The following is a 19,369-nucleotide window of genomic DNA, read 5'->3' on the forward strand; positions in this document are numbered from 1 at the left end:
TCATCATTTGATGACAAAAGAGTTACTGGCCTATAACTCCCATAATTTCCAGTTAAACTTACCTCAAACTGCACTGCACATATCTTAAATAATAGACCAATTCCCAATTCCCATTGAATTAAAGGTGAAACATAGCCTACCGCATAAATTAGAACACGCACGTGATTTCACGTCACCTTGAAAATATACAAAAACTGTTCAGTAAGATACGATTCAGATTCAGTGTTCCACTCTTCACTACTTGTAAAATAATTACTTATTTCCATGCAAACTGTGATATGTGTTGAGAATGTTGCAATTTAAGCTACTTATACTTGCGCAAAGGCTCGTAGTGTGTATCAGCTTAGTTGTAGCCGTCAGAACACCAAATCAAAGATTTACAATATATTGGCAGTTCGAAAGCTCTCCAACAGCGTGGTTCACGAAGGAAATAAAAAAAAAATGAGGTTCGAAATGAGAGCAAGGAATCAGGCATAAAGAGTGTCGACCCTGAAATCAATGGGATTAATTTTTTTTCTCAGAATTTGCGGTAAAGGTGCTAAAACCTTATTGACGATATTATGATAAATATTTGGTTCCTTATAATTAGGATGATTTCAAATGGACCCAGAATTTGCGAAATAAGAGTTAATGATAAATAAAATGTGTGTAATTTTTTATAGAGCCAATTGCTATCCGCCTCGCCCTCACCTCCCTCGCCCTCTCCCACCGAGCATAGAGTCTATTATACCAGCCCATTCCAGACTCCAGTGATGGCGTGGCGGCCCGGCCGTTAAAGCCACCGGCCATATACAACATGATCATCATCGCCCCCCATATAATGTTCAGCAGAAAAAAGGTTTTTTAGACGAATTGGACAAAAATATTTTTTTCATTTTTTGTCCGACCGGCCCTTCGGGCGATCACCCCACCCCTGATAATAAGGCTATGTTGCCACAGAGCTCTATGGTCACATTGACCAGTATTCGCTTAAGATGGCTTTTGCAATACCGCTGGGAAACAGATTGCTCTTTTGGTGCAAAGCCAAACCCCGATACCGTTCAATCGGGTCACGATGTAAGGGAGGCAACTACGAATTTCTTCGGTTTATCATCTCCCTTGATTTCTGTTATTATTGAAGAATGCACGTGTTGAAGAATGACAGATAGAAAGGGGATTACTGATTACAATGTTGGAGTATAGAAAATTATCGTAGAAATGGACTGTGCAAAGAATGAGTAGGCTATCCCGTCTAACTTAATCATATTACAGCAGATGGAAGCTAACATATATCATTAAGATTAAGAGACTAAAAAAATAAGAAAAGCCAAAAGGTGTATATTATATTTATAGGCTATTATTATTTTTTTTAGTTCGGTTCCTTAAAAAAAGGTGATGTACTTCAAGTATTTACATCTCATCTCAGCAATGACATGAAATGAAGTACTGAATGAAATAGGTTTTAATATCCTACTTTTCTATAGGCTACCTATTGGGCATAGGCCTACGCCCTATAGTTCAGCTCTGAATGTAGGTCTCATTGTATTGCAGTCGCATTATACAGGGCGAGAGTAATGAGACCTATATACGTTCAGAGTGCTGAACTACCTTATAGTGTGCTATAAGGGAAATTGTGCCCGGTCAGCAATTATATTCCAACTGTCAGAGTTCTTTTACGTGCACTCCGATGTATAGCACACTGACAGAGGAGCTGGTTTTCATTCCATCAGACTAACTACTATAGGCACTGTCCTTGCGAGGCCCATATATGTCCTGCATAACTGTCTGACGAGTTGGAAATTCGCTGCCAGTACTGTGATTAGTGTGATCGATCCAGGACCTCAGTGTTAGCGAGCCACTGCGTTGCCGAGCAATGGCTTAGCAGATTTGTCTTAAGACTACAGTATACTATGGTACCAGTAGGCCTATCTTTGAATACAATGTAATCGTTTTGTCAATGTCAAATCAGATTCCACTTTAAAAGGCCAGAGAACCTAGCCGATGCAGATTTTGGAGTTATAATTTTGGATTATTATTAGGATAGAGACTATAAAGATTATCATAACAGTTTGGTCACTTAATATGGGAGGGCTTTTTTGTCGTGTTTTAAAGAATATTCTGAACAAACAATTCTTCAAGAATAATGCTTTTCATGTCAAACACTTACAACTTGTAATTACAAGTCATAAACTGCTTGTATTTTTCGAATAATATCTGATGTACCAGTAGTCAGATTTATTAACATTTAAGTAAGAAAACAAAATCTCCAGGCATGGATTAAATTAGATTAAAAAGAGGCACAGCAATATTGAAGTTTGCGATACAGGCCCCTGTAACGTGGAAAATTTCTTTCAAAAATAAAATTGAGTTATGACTAAGTATGATGTCTATAGTCTATTATGTTAAATTCATGTTTGTAATTGACATTATCGAATTCAAGAGCAAATAACTCATCTTAAACCAGTTCTCTATCAGTAGTCCTAGATATGATTATAATATACAAACGTGAGTTACTCACTGACAACGAAAGATGTGATCTAAGTCAACTACACTACATTTGGTCAATCACTTTTGCTAGCTGTATGGAGGAGTTTTTGTGTTGCAAACTAACATGGAACTAGAAAATTAAAATCAAGCATACAAAAAATCCTGTTGTCATTTTTAGTGATAAAATTTTTGATCAATTAAGAAAGAACAATAAAATTATTACAAATTATACTCATTGAAGATTATTTGAAAAATTGCCACCAATATAATTCATATTGCATTCTCTTTTAGTCCATTTTTAAGTCTAATTAATATTGATCAAGATCTGTAGCCTGTGGAATTCATGTATTATCACCATGTTATATACAGGTGTGAAACATTTGTAAGTATTAAAGTAATTTTTCTTCTTATTTTCTTGTCCCTCCTATATTCATTGTTGATAAGTCACCACAATAATAATTGCATATGTAAACCCAGTTTCGAATTAATTTTAGGTGTATATGCAAATTAAATGATAGGCACAATTACTGTGTGACTCTTGGAGGAGTTGTATTTTAAAAGTTAAAAGTAAAACTTGCTTTTTCAGAACTAAAGCTGATCTGTTACCACGCTTATTACGATATTACTCCACAAAAAGAAGTGGCAAGAAAGTACCACCAGGAGGCCATTATAGATCTCCTTGGAAGATTCTAAAGGATGAATTTACAAACTTAGATGGTCCCTTGCCAACAGAATTAATACCAAGAGAAGTGGATGCTTTAGTCATAGGGGGAGGTCTTGTGGGCTCATCTGTGGCCTTTTGGTTGAAACATCTTCATCCTAAAGCTTTTTCAGTGGCATTAGTAGAAAGAGATCTAACAGTAAGTATAATGTTATGTCACATGGTTATGTTGGTATATAAAGGCTTAAAAACTCTGCCTCTTACATCTCATCACTTGTCTCAATTCAATTTTAGTGCAGATTAACTAATATAATTTTAGAATTATTGCAGAAGATGCACTCTTCATTACAGGTTAAAGGAGCTTCTGTCCCTTATGTCTTGATTTTGCCTATTTAATGTATTTTCAGTATAGCAGAGCATCAAGTATGTTATCAGCTGGAGGAGTTAGACATCAATTTTCTGTTCCTGAAAATGTGCAACTTTCCTTATTTGCCACTGATTTTTTACGTAATATCAAGCAATACCTTAGTGTTCTGGGTAATTCATTATTTATTAGTAATAATGCTAAATGTTACTTTTTGAAGTTATACTTTGAGAAAGCAAATTTTACTGATATATAGATATGAAGAGTAATTTGAATCTTATATTCACTGAGCTGTTTCCACTATATATCTCATCAAATGTTGAAAAAATACAGATGTGTATTATTAAATTTGTAAAGTTTTATTTATGTCCTTTCTAAATACTTTTTTTTAGATGGGAGGTAACACCAAGGATCATATTGATCAACTGAATTATTTTGGGTTTTCCCTGATCTAAATATGTCAATATTGATTGGAAAAATTACAAAGCCCAGACCTTGTTTTAGTAAGCTGCCCATGCATGCACAATTCAAAATGACCCAATTTCAAAGTTTAAACTGAATAAAAGTTGAAAGGTTTTTCTAACAGAACTTGTACTGATGTCAGACATGTTTTTTTTTTGCACTCATTTAATGGCTAATTCCTAATCAAGTGAGCTCAAATAATTGTTAAAATCATTAAAATTTATATCTTAACTAAACTTATTTATATATATATTTTTTCATCATTTTGTATTTATAGATGAAGAAGATCCCCCAGATGTAAAATTCAATCACCATGGTTACCTATTTCTTACTCCAGAAGATAAAGCAGAAGAACTTGCTGCTCATGTAAAAATGCAGAAGTATGTTTTTGTTACACAAATCAAAATAATACCAATAGTGTTATCTCCCTTTAACACTGACTGTCCTTTAGTACTTGGTGCAGTTGGTGACCATGAACCTTATTATGCTTGACACCATTCCAGGGGTCCTGATTAAGTTACTTCTTTTATCGCTTGCTTCCAGGAGCAATGCGTTTGATTAGAGAGACAATGGTACTGACAGGCTCAATTAAACACCGTACCTCAAACTACCGTGAGGGGACTGTGAATTACCCCCTATTCCTGTCCAACACTGGACTTGCCTCTCAATAACGACTGTCTCTTCTGGCAAGTTTCTTAGGAAATATTTGTGATGTCACCCACTAATTGGACGTTAACCCCCCCACTAACCAACGAATGAATGGTATGTAGTCAATTCTAGGAAATAGCTATGTGAACTCCTCTAGTGGGAAGGAATGATTGGATTATCTAATCTATTTTAAATGGTTTCTAATATATTTTGCAGTGAATTAGGAGCTCGAATCAAATTCTTAACAAAAGATAAATTAGCACAGCAATTTCCATGGTTAAATTTACAAGATGTTGAAGTTGGTTCGTATGGTAGGTATAAAGAGTGACTGATTAATTTGATTAAAGGACCATATGGCTGGATGATTTTAGACTCAATTAAAATGCACGTATTCAGAAATGAATATGCTCCAAGATTTTATTTATGTATTGTTTTAAAGATACATTCCCATGAAAGTACTTATTGGGTAGTTATTTCGAATAAAAGTATGGCAAATTTGGTTGGTAGAAAAAATACTGGATTCCCTGAAACTACCCTATGGTGGTCTCCCCGAGTGACGTAGGGAGTTCTTTTTATGTGTTGATCTAATGACTAATAATGGATGAAAATCCAATACTTTACTTAGACATTGATATTTATGGTAAATGGACAGCGACTAACAACAAATACAAGCTAAAACTGGATTTTCCCTTGATCAAGCCACATGATAAACAAGTTTGAATAAAAATAGACATAATCAGGCCTAGTGCCGTGAAGGTTAGATGTGCCGCAGCATTATTCATACTTTTCTGTACAATTTGTGATAAGGGTAAGGTGTCCTACCTGTAAATCTAACAATTAGATAATATACTCAATCAGTTGGAACAATATTTGACAAAAAAATCAATCCAATCACTATTTTTAATGGAGAATTAATGTGATTTTATTTATGCAGGTCTCCAAGGAGAAGGCTGGTTTGATCCATGGCTCTTGATCAAAAGTTTCTTTCAGAAGAATATCAGTTATGGTGTCAATTATATTCATGGTGAATTAGATCGCTTTAACTTTAAATCACATGCTGTTAGTTCAGGAACTGGTTATATAGACAAAAAATTTTTGGACAGTGCTGTGGTAATTATGATTTTAAGTGTTGTTTTTATATGCATACACACAGTAATGCAGCTGTATATTGCCTCATGCCTGTACATCCATTCATCTGTCTTTCCAATTTCCACATAAAGATTGAAACACACAGAGACTACATTTATCAGTTCTCACTAGTTTTTATAGGCCCACATTTAAGGTAATATCATGAATTGCACCTAACTCTTTTGGATTGCATACTTGTTTTTTTTATAAAAATGTTTGTGAACGAGATATAGGACAGATTATATTACAACTTGGTGAGATTCATTGTGATCGTCAAATCTTTAAATTTACATTTTTTGAATAATAGTTAATAAATATTTGCTTACTTTGTAGAATCTTGTGATTTTTTATGTAGGTAAATGGTGAAGATGGGAATGAATATGGTATTAAATTCTCTCATGTAATTAATTGTGCGGGGCCTTGGGCAGGTGAAGTTGCTAGAAAAGCAATAATTGGTATTGGCAGTGATGTAGATTTAGCCTTCCCTCTACCCGTAACACCAAGGTAAATTTATTATAGCTGCCGAAAGAATACTATGACCTTAAATTGAAATTCCTCTCTCAAACTATCCCAAAACCAAATCACCTTATATTCAGGCTGTATAAACCTGTGGTGGGGTATCAGGTTCAAAAAGCAGAAAGTAAAAAGTAGAAAATCTGAAGTAAACTGGAAAATTATTATCTAAAATGATATTTTTATGGTGAAAACCTAGAACTTAATGTACTTAAACTGCAAAAACATCAAGCTTTTCAACTTTTCATCGACATAAATCTACTTCCATGGACAGGATTTCTACTTTCTACAATGAAAGAAACATTCTGCTTACAAAATAAATTATTTTTTATATTATTTAACTAATCTTGGCTTAATTATTCGAATAAGAAGTATCTCGTGATCCAATGTTTATATGGCTTGTTAATTTATAAGCAGTCGTGTCAAACATTATTGATACTAATGTATTGACTCAAAAGTCATAGGCCTCGACACATTGCAATTATCTGCTTATTTTCAAACATCTAGGCATCAATAACTCCACAAATAAAACAATTTGGGCAACTAAGTTCCGTGTCTATAAAACCTTATTTAAAATGTGTGAATTATTTTTGTAAATAGTTTAGTATATTATAATTACCACTGTTTTGGATTTGGTATAATTTAACTTTTCTTTCGAGCGAAGAAAATGCACCAAATGTCCAGTGTTTAAATCACTGGGTTAGTGACTTTTATGATTGTGGTCTTGTTATCTTCTACCCAGGAGTTTCAGCTTCTAAAATCCCGGTAAAAACTATCACTCCAGTTATCTAAAAGTATTGACAGGTGTAAAGAACGAGATAGGCTATGCTAACTTGTTCGGAACACCTGATGTCCAATGGTCTAAAGTCTAAGGTGTGCATTGTCTCATAAGGTCTGTCATTGAGTCAAGTGGTCTGGATTGGATTCCCGGATTGTACGTGAAAATCAAAAGGGTCGTTTGTCAAATCTCGTAGATTTTCTCCTGTCGCACTGGCTTTACCCTACCGCTAAAGACCCCCTGCGCTCAAGCGAGTTATTGAAATAAAATTGAACCATATGTTAGTCCCGAAATTACCCCATTTCTCTTTCTCCCTGATACCACTTTTTATTTTGAAGAATTAAGACAGATAATACTAACTTTAGTTCTACTGCTGTATTTTGAGATAAATAATTAATCAACATATATCATCACTTTTGTACCGGCATTGTTTATATTTATCTATTCAGCGTACTGTATAATCCCTACTGTATAATCTGGTCTTCATTAGTCTGGCTGGTGTGGAAAAGTAGAACTTAAACTTCAGTTCATTCATTTATTCATTCATTATGTAATGAGACCTAGAATAATGCTGGCAAAATTATGCATTTCTGTGTCTTACAGAAAGCGATAAGGCATTTTCTGCTCAGGGTAAGCAGAGCGATAAGCAATTTGATTGACCAAGACTTTGGAACACGATAACTATCCTTCTAATTGAGCTAGAATATTCAAACATGGTGTAGGAGCTTATTAGGTGAATGCCTTCATGGAGTCCGATGGTGAACTTTGTCTGCTTACGGTAAGCAGAGATAAGCAATCTGATTGGTTGATGCTTTGGGGCACGATAACTTTGGTTCTAATTAAGTGAGAGTGATGAAACTTGGTGTATAGATTCATTATATCAATACCTTGACTATGTTCGATGATGAGATTTTTCTGCTGTGGCTAGGGAGCGATAAGCAATTTGATTGGTCAAGATTTTGGAACATAAAACCTCTGCTTCGAATTGAGGTAGAATGTTTAAACTTGATGTAGATGTTCATTAGGTGAATGTCTTGATTAATTTCAATGATTAATATTTCGAGCTAAAGCTAAGCAGAGCTAAGCAATTTCATTGGTCGATACTTTGGGACAAGATATCTGATAGGGAGTGATGAAACTTAGTGTATAGTTGATAATTAGTTTGATTGCTCGATACTTTTAAAAAAAATAAATGTGCGATTAATTAATATGTGTCATGTATTTATTTTGGGATTTCAGCGGGGGACATCAGCCTCACTGTTGTCTTGTTCATACTAAAAACATTAAATATATATACCAGTCTGGGTTTCAACAAAATGATTTTGCTATTTACCAAATCACTGATATGTATCTCATCAATTTGTAAAGCCATGTTTCTACCTGCTTAGACAAAGGGCATGAGGTAAAAGCTATATTTTTTATATAAAAAAAGCATTTGATAGGGTATGGCATCATGGCTTGATACACAAACTAAACTCACGTATATTGACATAGCTCTCGTACGAGTGTGAACACTTTAATGCCAAGAGTTATCATCCGATTGTTTTCAAATTGATGTATGTTGTTTACATTAGTGAGATAAAGAAGCCTATTTAATTTTAAAAAAAGCTCTTAACATCTAAAGTTATCTGCAGATCTGTATGAAATTTATATGCGTCATTTAAATTGGTAAAAAGGAGAATCCTTTTAAATTTCAGCAATTTCCGTTTATTACGTCTAGAGAATGGCGCTTGTTTCATTTTGTTGAACCTTGTGAACGCTCTAATGCCAAAAGTTATCATCCAATCTTTGTGAAATTTATATGCATTATTTAAATTAGTAAAACGAAGAAGCCTATTGAATTCCATCAATTTCCGTTTATTACGTCTTACAGTTATGGCCTTTGTTGAACCTTGTGAAAGCTCTAACGCCAAAAGTTATCATCCGATTTGTATGAAATTTCTATGCATCATTTAGATTAGTGGAACCATGACGCCTATTGAATTTCAGCAATTTACAATTACTACTTCTAAAGTTAGGGCTCTTGTTTCAGTTTGTTCAACCTTGAAAGTTATCATCCGATATATATGAAATTTATATGCATCATTTAAATTTGTGAAACAGAGGTCTATTGAATTTCAGCAATTTCTGTCGATTATTTCTAGTTATGGCCCTTGTTTTACTTTGTAAACCTTGTGAACGTTCAAATGACAAAAGTTATCATCCGATCTGTATGAAATTTATATGCATTATTTAAATTAGTAAAACGAAAAAGCCTGTCAAATTTCAAAATTTTCTGTAAATTACTTCTAAAGTTAAGGCCCTTGTTTTAGTTTGTACAACCTTGTGAACGACAAAAATTATAATCTGATCTGTATGAAATTGGGGGGTTGGATGGCTGAATGGTTAGCACATGCATGCTGTATCATAAGGTCTGTCATTGGGTCAACTGCCGTGGTTTCGATTCCCCGGTTGTACATGACAAGGAGTAGGATCACCTGTCCAACCTTGTGGGTTTTCTCCGGGTCCTCCAATTGCCTTCCACTGCTAAAGACCCCTTTGCGCAAGCGAATTATTGAAATGAAATTAAACATGTGTTGGTCCCGAAATGACCTAGTTTGTGTCCAGTGGACATTAAACCCCATTTAAAAAAACAAAACTAAATGCCCCCAATTACCTAAAAAAGAATAAATATGTGACAACCCTTGTCGACCACTCAGGCGATTTAGCTGCTGTGGGCGTATGTTTCGTTGCCTGGCAACCTATCTTTCTAATTTTTATTGACGATATTACAAATGATGTTAGCTCCCGATTAACATTATTCGCAGATGATACTTCGTTATTTTGATCATAGATAATCCCCTCAACACCCTTAATACTTTAAATAATGATCAGAAGATAACTCATGTTTGGTCAGAAAAGAGGAAGGTCGAATTCAACCCAGACAAAATGATCAGTCTTACATTTAGTAGACCCCCACCCCCGCTTTGCTTGTCGCTTCTTCTAACAATATCCCATTATATTATGTAAATACTCATAAACATTTAGGTGTTATTTTTAACAAAGATTGTAAATGGGATAATGATGTGGATTTTTTAATTAGTATAACCTCAATCATGGTCGACTGATAAATTTAAACCATTGCATAATCATAAGTGTTTTGTATAATTCTCTTATTCTTTCTATATTTACAAAAGTTAGGAAAACTCTACCTAGATGCATTTACAATCGATAACTGCCCTACCTTCTGGAACCTCAAATAATACACTTTATATTAGATCTGGATTCTCATAAATTAATGTTTTATAAAATGGTAAATAACATAGCTCCCATTTATCTCTGTTGTCTTATTCCACCAATTACCTCCTCTAACAACCCTTACAACTTACGTAATTCTGACCACATTACACAAATTAAATGTAAAACTAATATTTATAAAAACTCTTTTTTGTCTTCTACTATAAAAACGTGGAATAGTTTAGTAATGATATAAAAAAGGCTTCATCTGTCTCTGATTTTAAAACTAAACGGTATCCAACCTGATTCCCTCAAATTAACAAACTGTTTCTTTGGTGAACGACAATTTCAAATTATCCATTGTAAAAGTTTTAGTTTTAGTATTTTGTTTTTTTTGTTTAAGTTTTAGTTTAAGTTTTAGTTTTTTTTGTTTTTTTTTTGTTGTTTAGTTTTAGGTTTTTATGTTTGTTTTGTTTATTTTTTAATTTAATTTAAAATTTTATTTATTTATTTATTTATTTATTTATTTATTTTGATTTGATTTGATTTGATTTGATTTGATTTGATTTGATTTGATTTGACATTGCAGGATTTGTTGATTTTGGAAGTGCTGTTGACTTTGCTGTCTATGTCTGAACTCAGATTCCCACTTGTATATTAATGTTATGGTATCAATATTTGAAAACTAGACCTTTAACTTGTTACATGGCCATAAAACAACTGTGAGGACTATTATAAACACATGGTGGAATATTGGAGATAAACCAAAAAATCAACATTGTAGTCCCCACAATCTTCACTTATTTATGTCCAAGACTCAAGACGTCAGACATCTTGTTATCAACGATCAACCCGAATGGCTCAGGGACACTCTCGTCAAAGAATTAAACATTTATTTCCACGACAGTATGACTTAATAACCTTGGATTGGAAAATATATTTGTAACATAACATATATAAATATAGAATTGGTTTTATTTTTTTTATTTTTTTGAAAGGAAACGTTTTGTGTATGTTGTGAATTGCCCAAATGGTCCTGGTTTAGAAACCCCTGTCCTAATAGATCCTGCAGGTGTATATTTTAGAAGAGAAGGTTTAGGTGGGAACTATATTTGTGGAGGTACACCATCAGAGGTAGGTAAATATACTTTGTAAGTTGACAAGCACTGTTGGCAATATGTTGAATATATTAACTTGTACATTGTAATTCAGGTGTGTGTATTTTAAAGCGGTAATAAGTCTGTGCAAGCCAGAAGAATTTGTTGTCATTAATCAACTTTTAACCATAGTAATGATTGAATATGCAGGTTTTAATATTTTAAAATTTTAACAGTCTAAGCTCTGATATTTGCATTATATTTGAATTATTGTATAATGTCAATTGTTTATCTCTGTGTAACATCACATACTACAAACAAACATTATTTTGGTAGCCAGTATGTTTAAGATTTTTTTAAATGTTGTATTTGAGTAATGTAGAGCTTTGTAAGATTAAATGCATTTGTAGATGAACCATATAAAGTATGTTTTAACACTAAAGTCAGAACATGTTTGGTTTTTAAAAATGAAAATATTGCTACTTAAATGTATATACCTATCTGAATTTTAATTAGTCTGCCTTCATAAACAAGAATGGTTTATCATTTCATACAATCTCTACATTTTCATTAGTTCGAACACAATTAATATTAAATAGGTTTAATTAAAATTTTGAAGGTCGTTTAGTTTTATGATATCTCTTTGTTTTCATTAATATAACAGACTGAAATTGATATAGTTTAGAAATATATTTTGCAAACAATATTTGTTTTAATGTTTGTGCTTGCAATTTAATACACTAATTAAAATTTAAAGGTATAGAATTTTAGATTTCATAAATATTTGTTGGTTAAATAAGCCGTATTTGTAAAGTTTAAAGGAACTAAGTCGCTAATAGTTGGGACCTAGAAATTGACACAAATGGGTCACATTGCATACAATAATGTAATATGAATGTATATAAATTGATTTACATTTGATCGTTTCTGTTTTTACTGTAATTTCTAATTAGTTAGGTTCGGCGAAATACACCAGTATTCTCAATCAAATTTCAATCTCTAGCGTCTGGTTATTCCAGTTTACGCCGATAGTATTTATTGGGCATGCTCTCCAGATAAGAATATAGCGTCACCGTTTAACATGATTTGTGGAATATGCCTAGCCTTGTTTATCGAGTCCTTATTACAAATAGCGCTGAAACGCACTATGGTACACGATTCGTGTACCAATTGTAAAATGTTTATTTTGTCTTAAATACTGGATATCAGAAGGCCATCTTTTCCCGTTAAGATCACAACATCAATGTTGATTTAAACAGACAAATAATTTGTGTTTTCAATGTCGAAGATTTTGGATGATATTGAGTTAGAGACTTAGCTACTTTAACAAAATTAAATGTCATATTTAATGTACTTTCTATAATTCTGGGGCATGTTTCACAAAAGCTGCCTAAAGTTGTATATTAACATAAGGGGGGAGGTTTAATTACATAGGCTGAGTCTGTTTCCTGTTTGGTTAATGTTTATGTAAGTCTTATGTGGGCTTATGAGACCCTGATTGCATGAATTGACTTGGGTTGAATTATTATCTGGTTTTGTTAATTTTTATAGGAACGGGAGCCATCAACAGAAGACCTGTCAATAGATTATAGTTTTTTTGAAGAAGCTGTAAAGCCCCAATTAGAATACAGAATTCCAACACTTAAAAACTTAAAGGTATATTGAAGACCAGATTCCTTTGAAAGAAGGAATTATGAGTAGGCTTATATATGTCACTAAGGCAATGTGTGTCTGTCTGTAGCCTTCAGCTTCTGTTAGCGAGAAAAAGTCATCTGCCAAAATTGTGGTTGACATTTAAGGATTTCTTTCCTTCTTTTATTTACTTTGAGCTGACTAATAATTTTTGGTCTATAATTTTGTTTTTACATGCTCACTTTTTTATGTGGACGTATATTTTTGTCGCCTCTGTGCGTCCGGACATCTGTCCACACTTTGTTTGTGGAGACTCTACAGGTCACAATTGTTATCCGATTTTAATGAAACTTATAATATAGGTTTATCTCCCAAAGATCTTGGTTCCTGTCGATATTGGCATATATCAGATCGTAACTGCATAGATTATGCCCACTGATTTACGAAAAATCATGTTTTTATCCGATTTTTTATCATTATGGATTGTTCAGAAATTTTGCATACTTATTCCTTATACCATAAGAATGATTCCTGTTGTTTTTGGTGCATGCCCGAACCCCAGGGTCAGAACCACATGCATTTTTTGTATTTGTTTATTTGTCACCTGCAGGCCACAATTCTTAATGGATCTTCTTGACACTTTGCATACTTATTCCTTATAACCTTAGGATCACTCCTATTATTTTTGGTGCATACCCAACCCCCAGGGGCAGAGCTAAGGCCCATTTTCTCTTTGTGTGTCTGTGTGTTGTCTACAGGCCACAATTTTTAATGGATCATCTTGGAACTTGGTATATGTATTCCTTATAGCCTAAGGATGACAAATATTGATTCTGGTGCATGCCCAGACTCCCAGGGGCAGAGCCACACCCAATTTTTGTGTTTATTCTCTACAGGCTGTAATTCTGAATGGATCATCTTGAAACTTGGCACATTTATTCCTTATAGCCTATGTGTCGCAACTATTGATTTTGGTGCATGTCCCGACCAATTCTGGATGGATTATCTTGGAACTTGGTATACTTATTCATTACACCCTAAGGAAATCAACTATTGATTTTGGTGCATGATCCGCCCCCCTGGATGTGCCTGTAAATAATCTGCAGGATGCAGTTATTAACAGATTTGGATCCAATTCAGTATGATCCATCATAGGGTTGTACCTATTTATATCGGTCCATGTCCAACCCCTGGCGGCAAAGCCATGACCATTTTTTGTGTTTATTTGTACAGGCTAGAATTCTGAATGGATCATCTTGGAACTTGGCATATTTATTCCCTATACCGTAAGGTAGCAACTATTTATTTTGGTGCATGTCATGATCCCCAGTGGTGTCATACGACACTCACTTTTTGTTAATTTTTTTTTTTGTAAATACTCTACAGGTTGCAATTATTAACAGATTTTGTTCAAATTCAGTATGTCAATCATTTCAATAACAGAATTGTACCTATTTATATTGTTCTATATCCAACCCGCAGGGGCAGAGCCACGCCCAATTTTTGTGTTTATCATCTACAGACTGCAATTCTAAATGGATCATCTTGGAACTTTGCATATTTATTCCTTATATCGCAATGACAGCAACTATTTATTTATTTAGTGTCACATATAACTGTGTCAGTTTTGTAGTGTCACACCCACTTTTTTGTTAATATTTAGTCTGTAAATTTGGCAAAACAAACCCCAACGCCTAGCCTTCTTTGCCTCTTGTCATATTACAGTCATTGCAGCCAATTCATATTTCATGCTCTTCATTTTAAAAAGTATGTTGTCAATCAAAGCAGGAATGTGGACGTATATTGCAGTGGTAGCGATGCTCTTGGGTTTTTTTAGCTTGTTCTCTATCTATCTCTTGCAAAATGTGGGCGTATCTTGCCTGGCAACTGCTGGTTCTACATTCTAAGAAATTTCACAGCCTAATTTTAGTTAAAAATAAGTTTTTAAGTTTCTCCAGATAATTAACATAACTTAAAATTCATTCAAGTCCCTGTTTCGATGACTATGCTGCTGGTTGGTGTATTAGGTGGTTGGAAATGCCTTTGTTTAGACATTGATGTAGCTGCTGTGGAGTAGATATTGTAAAAACATGAATTAACATGTGAGGAGTTTGCAGAATAAATCTTGCTTATATGCTGTTTGTTCATTCCTCTTTACAAAGACTGTAATTATGCCCCCTTGTCAGAAAAACTATTCCTCTGTTTGAATTATCTCCATCAACAAAGGACCTTTGGTACTGATGTATATATACTTTGGTACTGATTTTTATATACTTTGGAATGTAATTTAGATAACAAAAAGCAAAAATCTGTTATTGTATTAATTCTTTTAAATTTCTGTTATAGTTGAAGAGTGCTTGGTCATGTTACCATGACTACAATGAATTTGATGAGAACCTTGTGATTGGACGACATCCATTTCATAATAATTTTCTGTTTGCTAATGGATTAGGTGGACATGCTGTACAACATTCTATTGGTGTAGGGAGAGCTATAGCTGAATTAATCATGGCTGAAGATTACAAATCTATAGATTTGTCAAAATTTGGATTTGACAGATTCCTCAGAAATGATTTTATAAGCGAGGAGATGAGAACATGATATGGGAAGATTTTAAGAATCTCTTGTTTTATAAGAATATCATAGTCAGGAAGAGATTGTATAATTTTGGACATAGACTTGAACTGTGGATGTTTTTTTCAAATATTTTTTTTGTATAAAAATCTGGATTTGTTTTACCACTAAAACATCTCATCTGAAGAAAGATTGCTGTGTGAAATACAAAAGTGTTATCAAATAATATGTTGAAAGTGTTTTAAATATTATAATATTGGACAAAATATCGAAGGAATTATTTTAGTTGTTGATTTTTTTTTCGCCCTCAGAATTTAGTGACTTAGTTGAAGACGACGTGGAGAGGACGTGGAGAACTCTCGTAAAGTGAGGTGTGAGAAAGCTGGAGACTAATTGTCGGAGGACATCCGTACTGGGTTCTCGGCGATACACAGGGGTTTATAGAGAAGACGATGTATAATGAGACACAACCTCCGTAACCAGTATAAGTCAGATGAACTCCATTAATGTTACCAAGAGGTTTATTAATCAAATGTTTCGGACATGAGGAGTCCTTCTTCAGTAATAATTGCTTATCATTCATTCGTTCCTTCCTGGAGTTTTACGTCCACTTCCACCAATGTTGATTTCGTAGACATGTTTGGTTATGTGAATCGTGTGGTATTTATAGTAGAATAATTGTGACGTCAGTGGAACGTTTAAGAATAATTTGGAGTGATTTGAAGTAATCCTGATCCGTTCTGAATGATCAGGATTATTAGTGATTAATTTGGAAGAATATTGATCGAATAAATGTAATTTAATTAGTATTCTAAATACCGTACGATTCACGGTAATAATACGATTATGGTGAAAGATATTTATAAAAAGATATAAATTAGATAGAAACATATATGGAATTACAAATGAAAACAATGTTTACAGTTATAGATAAACACATTAAGCTTTTTTAAAACACAATGTCGTATTTCTCCAGTATAGTATTGAAACATAGATCATGATACTTCATCGTTGTCCGAAACTGAGTAGGTGGCAAATTCCACTTCGGTTGTTGGATTTTCGTTGACGGTTATGACTTCTTGGTTCTCCAATTCGGCATTCATGGCGGTCATGGAGTTATCTGTGTTTATGATAATTGCCATTGACTGTGTTAGAGATGCTAGGAATCCTCTTTGGAGTGCGAGTTCCTGCCTCAAAAGGCAGAATCCATTCTCTCAGATTCTCTGGGGTACATAATGTAGAGGCGCCGACCACAGATCTGTTACGAGAAGGATCCATAATGACTTTTTGTCCCCCGCCTTTCGAAGAAAGCAGGGGACTATTAAAATGGGTTCGTCCGTCTGTCTGTCCGTCCGTCTGTCTGTCCGTCCGTCTGTCTGTCCGTCACACTTTTTGGGACACAATAACTCTCTTCCTAATTGAGCTAGAATGTTCAAACTTGGTGTATGTGTTTATTAGGTCAATGCCTTGATGGAGTTTGAAGATGAGCATTTTCCGCTTAGGGTAAGCAGAGATAAGCAATTTGATTGGTTGATGCTTTGGGACACGATAACTCTCTTCCTAATTGGGCTAGAATGTTCAAACTTGGTGTATGTGTTGATTAGGTCAATGCCTTGATGGAGTTCGAAGATGAGCATTTTCCGCTTAGGGTAAGCAGAGATAAGCAATTTGATTGGTTGATGCTTTGGGACACGATAACTTTTAATTGAGCTAGAATGTTCAAACTTGGTGTATGTGTTTATTAGGTCAATGCCTTGATGGAGTTCGAAGATGAGCATTTTCCGCTTAGGGTAAGCAGAGATAAGCAATTTGATTGGTTGATACTTTGGGGCACGATAACTCTCTTCCTAATTGAGCTAGAATGTTCAAACTTGGTGTATGTGTTGATTAGGTCAATGCCTTGATGGAGTTCGAAGATGAGCATTTTCCGCTTAGGGTAAGCAGAGATAAGCAATTTGATTGGTTGATGCTTTGGGACACGATAACTTTAGTTCTAATTAAGTGAGATTGATGAAACTTGGTGTATAGATTTATTATATGAATACCTTAACTAAGTTCGATAATGAACATTTTTTGCTGAGGGTAAGCAGAGTGATAAGCAATTTGATTGGTAGAAACTTTGGAACACAATAACTCTCCTTCTAATTGAGGTAGAATGTTCAAACTTGGCATAGGTGTCTATTAGGTGAATGTTTAAACTTGATGTATATGTAGATGTTCATTAGGTGAATGTCTTGACTGAGTTCAATAATTAACATTTCGAGCTGAAGCTAAGCAGAGCTAATCGATTTCATTTGTCGATGGTTTGGGACAAGATAATCTTGATTCTATCTGATAGAGAGTGATGAAACTTAGTGAAAAAAATAAATGTGCGATTAATTAATATGTGTCATCTATTTATTTTGCAATTTCGGCGGGGGACATCAGCCTCGCTGTTGGCTTGTTTTTTTCATTTAATGGATCTTCTGAGCTGAGATATTGTCGTGCATTTAAGGTGAAGATATAAATTCGGGCGCCATCTGTATCGGCGGCCGCATTCAAATTCAGTGACTTTGACTATCAGTAACATCAAAGGAACAGGTTAAAAAGCTAGTCAAAAAGTGCCAATAATTTACCGAATTAAACCTCACAAAAATACAGTACAGCATTAAAAACCCACCTTATTCCACTACCACTCTATCCCACTATGTCTGGATTTGATTAAAGCCAATTTGACCTAATCTGGTCATTATTTCTAGTGTAACTGGAAATTAAGTTTTTGACAAGTCACTACAGTGGGATGAAAATATTCTAACTTTGTTGCGCCAATTCTTGAATATAAAGAAACGAGTCTGGTTTTGAAGCAAACACTCCAGTGGCCGGTTCGATGTGACATTGACTCACAATTGAGATTCAAGTTGCCAAATATACTGTTAAAGTTTTAAGGGAATTCATTCACTGAATGACGAAAGTTTTGAGTTAAAAGAATGCCAAAGACCATGCTGATGTTTAGAACTCCGGGTCGTAAGTAGCTTAGAACAACGAGGGGGGCGGGAAGTGTTCTCAGTGGTGCTGTAAAATTGAGGGACAATGTATATCTATTGTCCCCCCCCCCCCTTAGTTACAGTCTAATAGAACTACGATTTAGAGTTGGGTAGATTATAAAGTTTTAGTAAGAATCAATTGGGTAAGAATCAACAAACCCCATCTTGTATTTTTTCCATGGCAATGATTAAATGCATTGCTTTTAGGTTTCAATATAACCTGTCTGCTAATATTAATTTCTTTACACAGAATATATATAATAATAAGGTTGAATCACTATATATTGGTCCTAATAATCATAATATATTAGTCACAAAAATACTGCTCATCAGTGAAATCTGTTCTACATAAAACTAGTAATATATTTGATTTCTGTAACAGTGTATATGTAAATTCAGATATGACTTGACTTTTGATATTTTCATACACATATATAATTAATGTGAATTTTCATGCAAATGAGGTACACTTTATGCATATTTTTATATGAACATTATATATTTAACATATATTGTAAATATAGTGCATTTTAAAACCTGTATAAATACGAAATTTTTTTTTATATATATATATATTAAAAAACATGTTTGCCAAGGTTTTTTTTATATGCCTAAATGGAAGTGAACACTTTTGGAAGTGGAGATTGGGAATTAGGTAACTGAAATGAAATGGTTAACAAGCCTACTTTCCCGTTCCAATGCCATGCAGTGAGTTATTACGAGAGTAATTTTGCCCGTATAGCGGTTCTACAACCTATCTGCAAATGGTAGCTGCCATCTTGGCACTATTTTGTGCGTCGGTCGTGT

At 34.1% G+C, this 19,369-nt stretch overlaps 1 protein-coding gene across 3 annotated transcripts; it reads left to right on the top strand.

Moving 5' to 3' along the window:
* The first annotated feature begins 1,101 nt into the window (after positions 1-1,101).
* LOC126811535 (FAD-dependent oxidoreductase domain-containing protein 1) lies at positions 1,102-19,114 on the top strand. Of its 3 annotated transcripts, none has more exons than XM_050537225.2 (11): positions 1,102-1,313; positions 2,758-2,848; positions 3,053-3,326; positions 3,535-3,664; positions 4,231-4,333; positions 4,818-4,912; positions 5,536-5,711; positions 6,085-6,233; positions 11,235-11,370; positions 12,885-12,989; positions 15,312-19,114. In XM_050537225.2, exons 2-11 carry the CDS (start codon positions 2,823-2,825, stop codon positions 15,564-15,566), a joined length of 1,449 nt encoding a protein of 482 aa, XP_050393182.1. In that variant the 5' UTR covers positions 1,102-1,313; positions 2,758-2,822; the 3' UTR covers positions 15,567-19,114. The 3 variants fall into 3 exon arrangements, with proteins under 3 accessions (XP_050393182.1, XP_050393191.1, XP_050393207.1); XM_050537234.2 differs by having other exon boundaries at positions 1,114-1,217; XM_050537250.2 differs by lacking the exons at positions 2,758-2,848; positions 3,053-3,326; positions 3,535-3,664 and having other exon boundaries at positions 1,114-1,313.
* Positions 19,115-19,369: the final 255 nt, after the last annotated feature.

The sequence above is a fragment of the Patella vulgata genome, chromosome 1 (assembly GCF_932274485.2).
Source record: "Patella vulgata chromosome 1, xgPatVulg1.2, whole genome shotgun sequence".
Taxonomy (NCBI): Eukaryota; Metazoa; Mollusca; class Gastropoda; family Patellidae; genus Patella; species Patella vulgata.

Excerpts from the sequence above, each read along its gene's own strand:
- LOC126811535 (XM_050537225.2), top strand. The coding sequence starts at position 2,823 with ATGTTATATACAGGTGTGAAACATTT. Across the intron at positions 2,849-3,052 it reads TATACAGGTGTGAAACATTT|AACTAAAGCTGATCTGTTAC; the intron begins GTAAGTATTAAA and ends TTGCTTTTTCAG. Across the intron at positions 11,371-12,884 it reads GTGGAGGTACACCATCAGAG|GAACGGGAGCCATCAACAGA; the intron begins GTAGGTAAATAT and ends TAATTTTTATAG.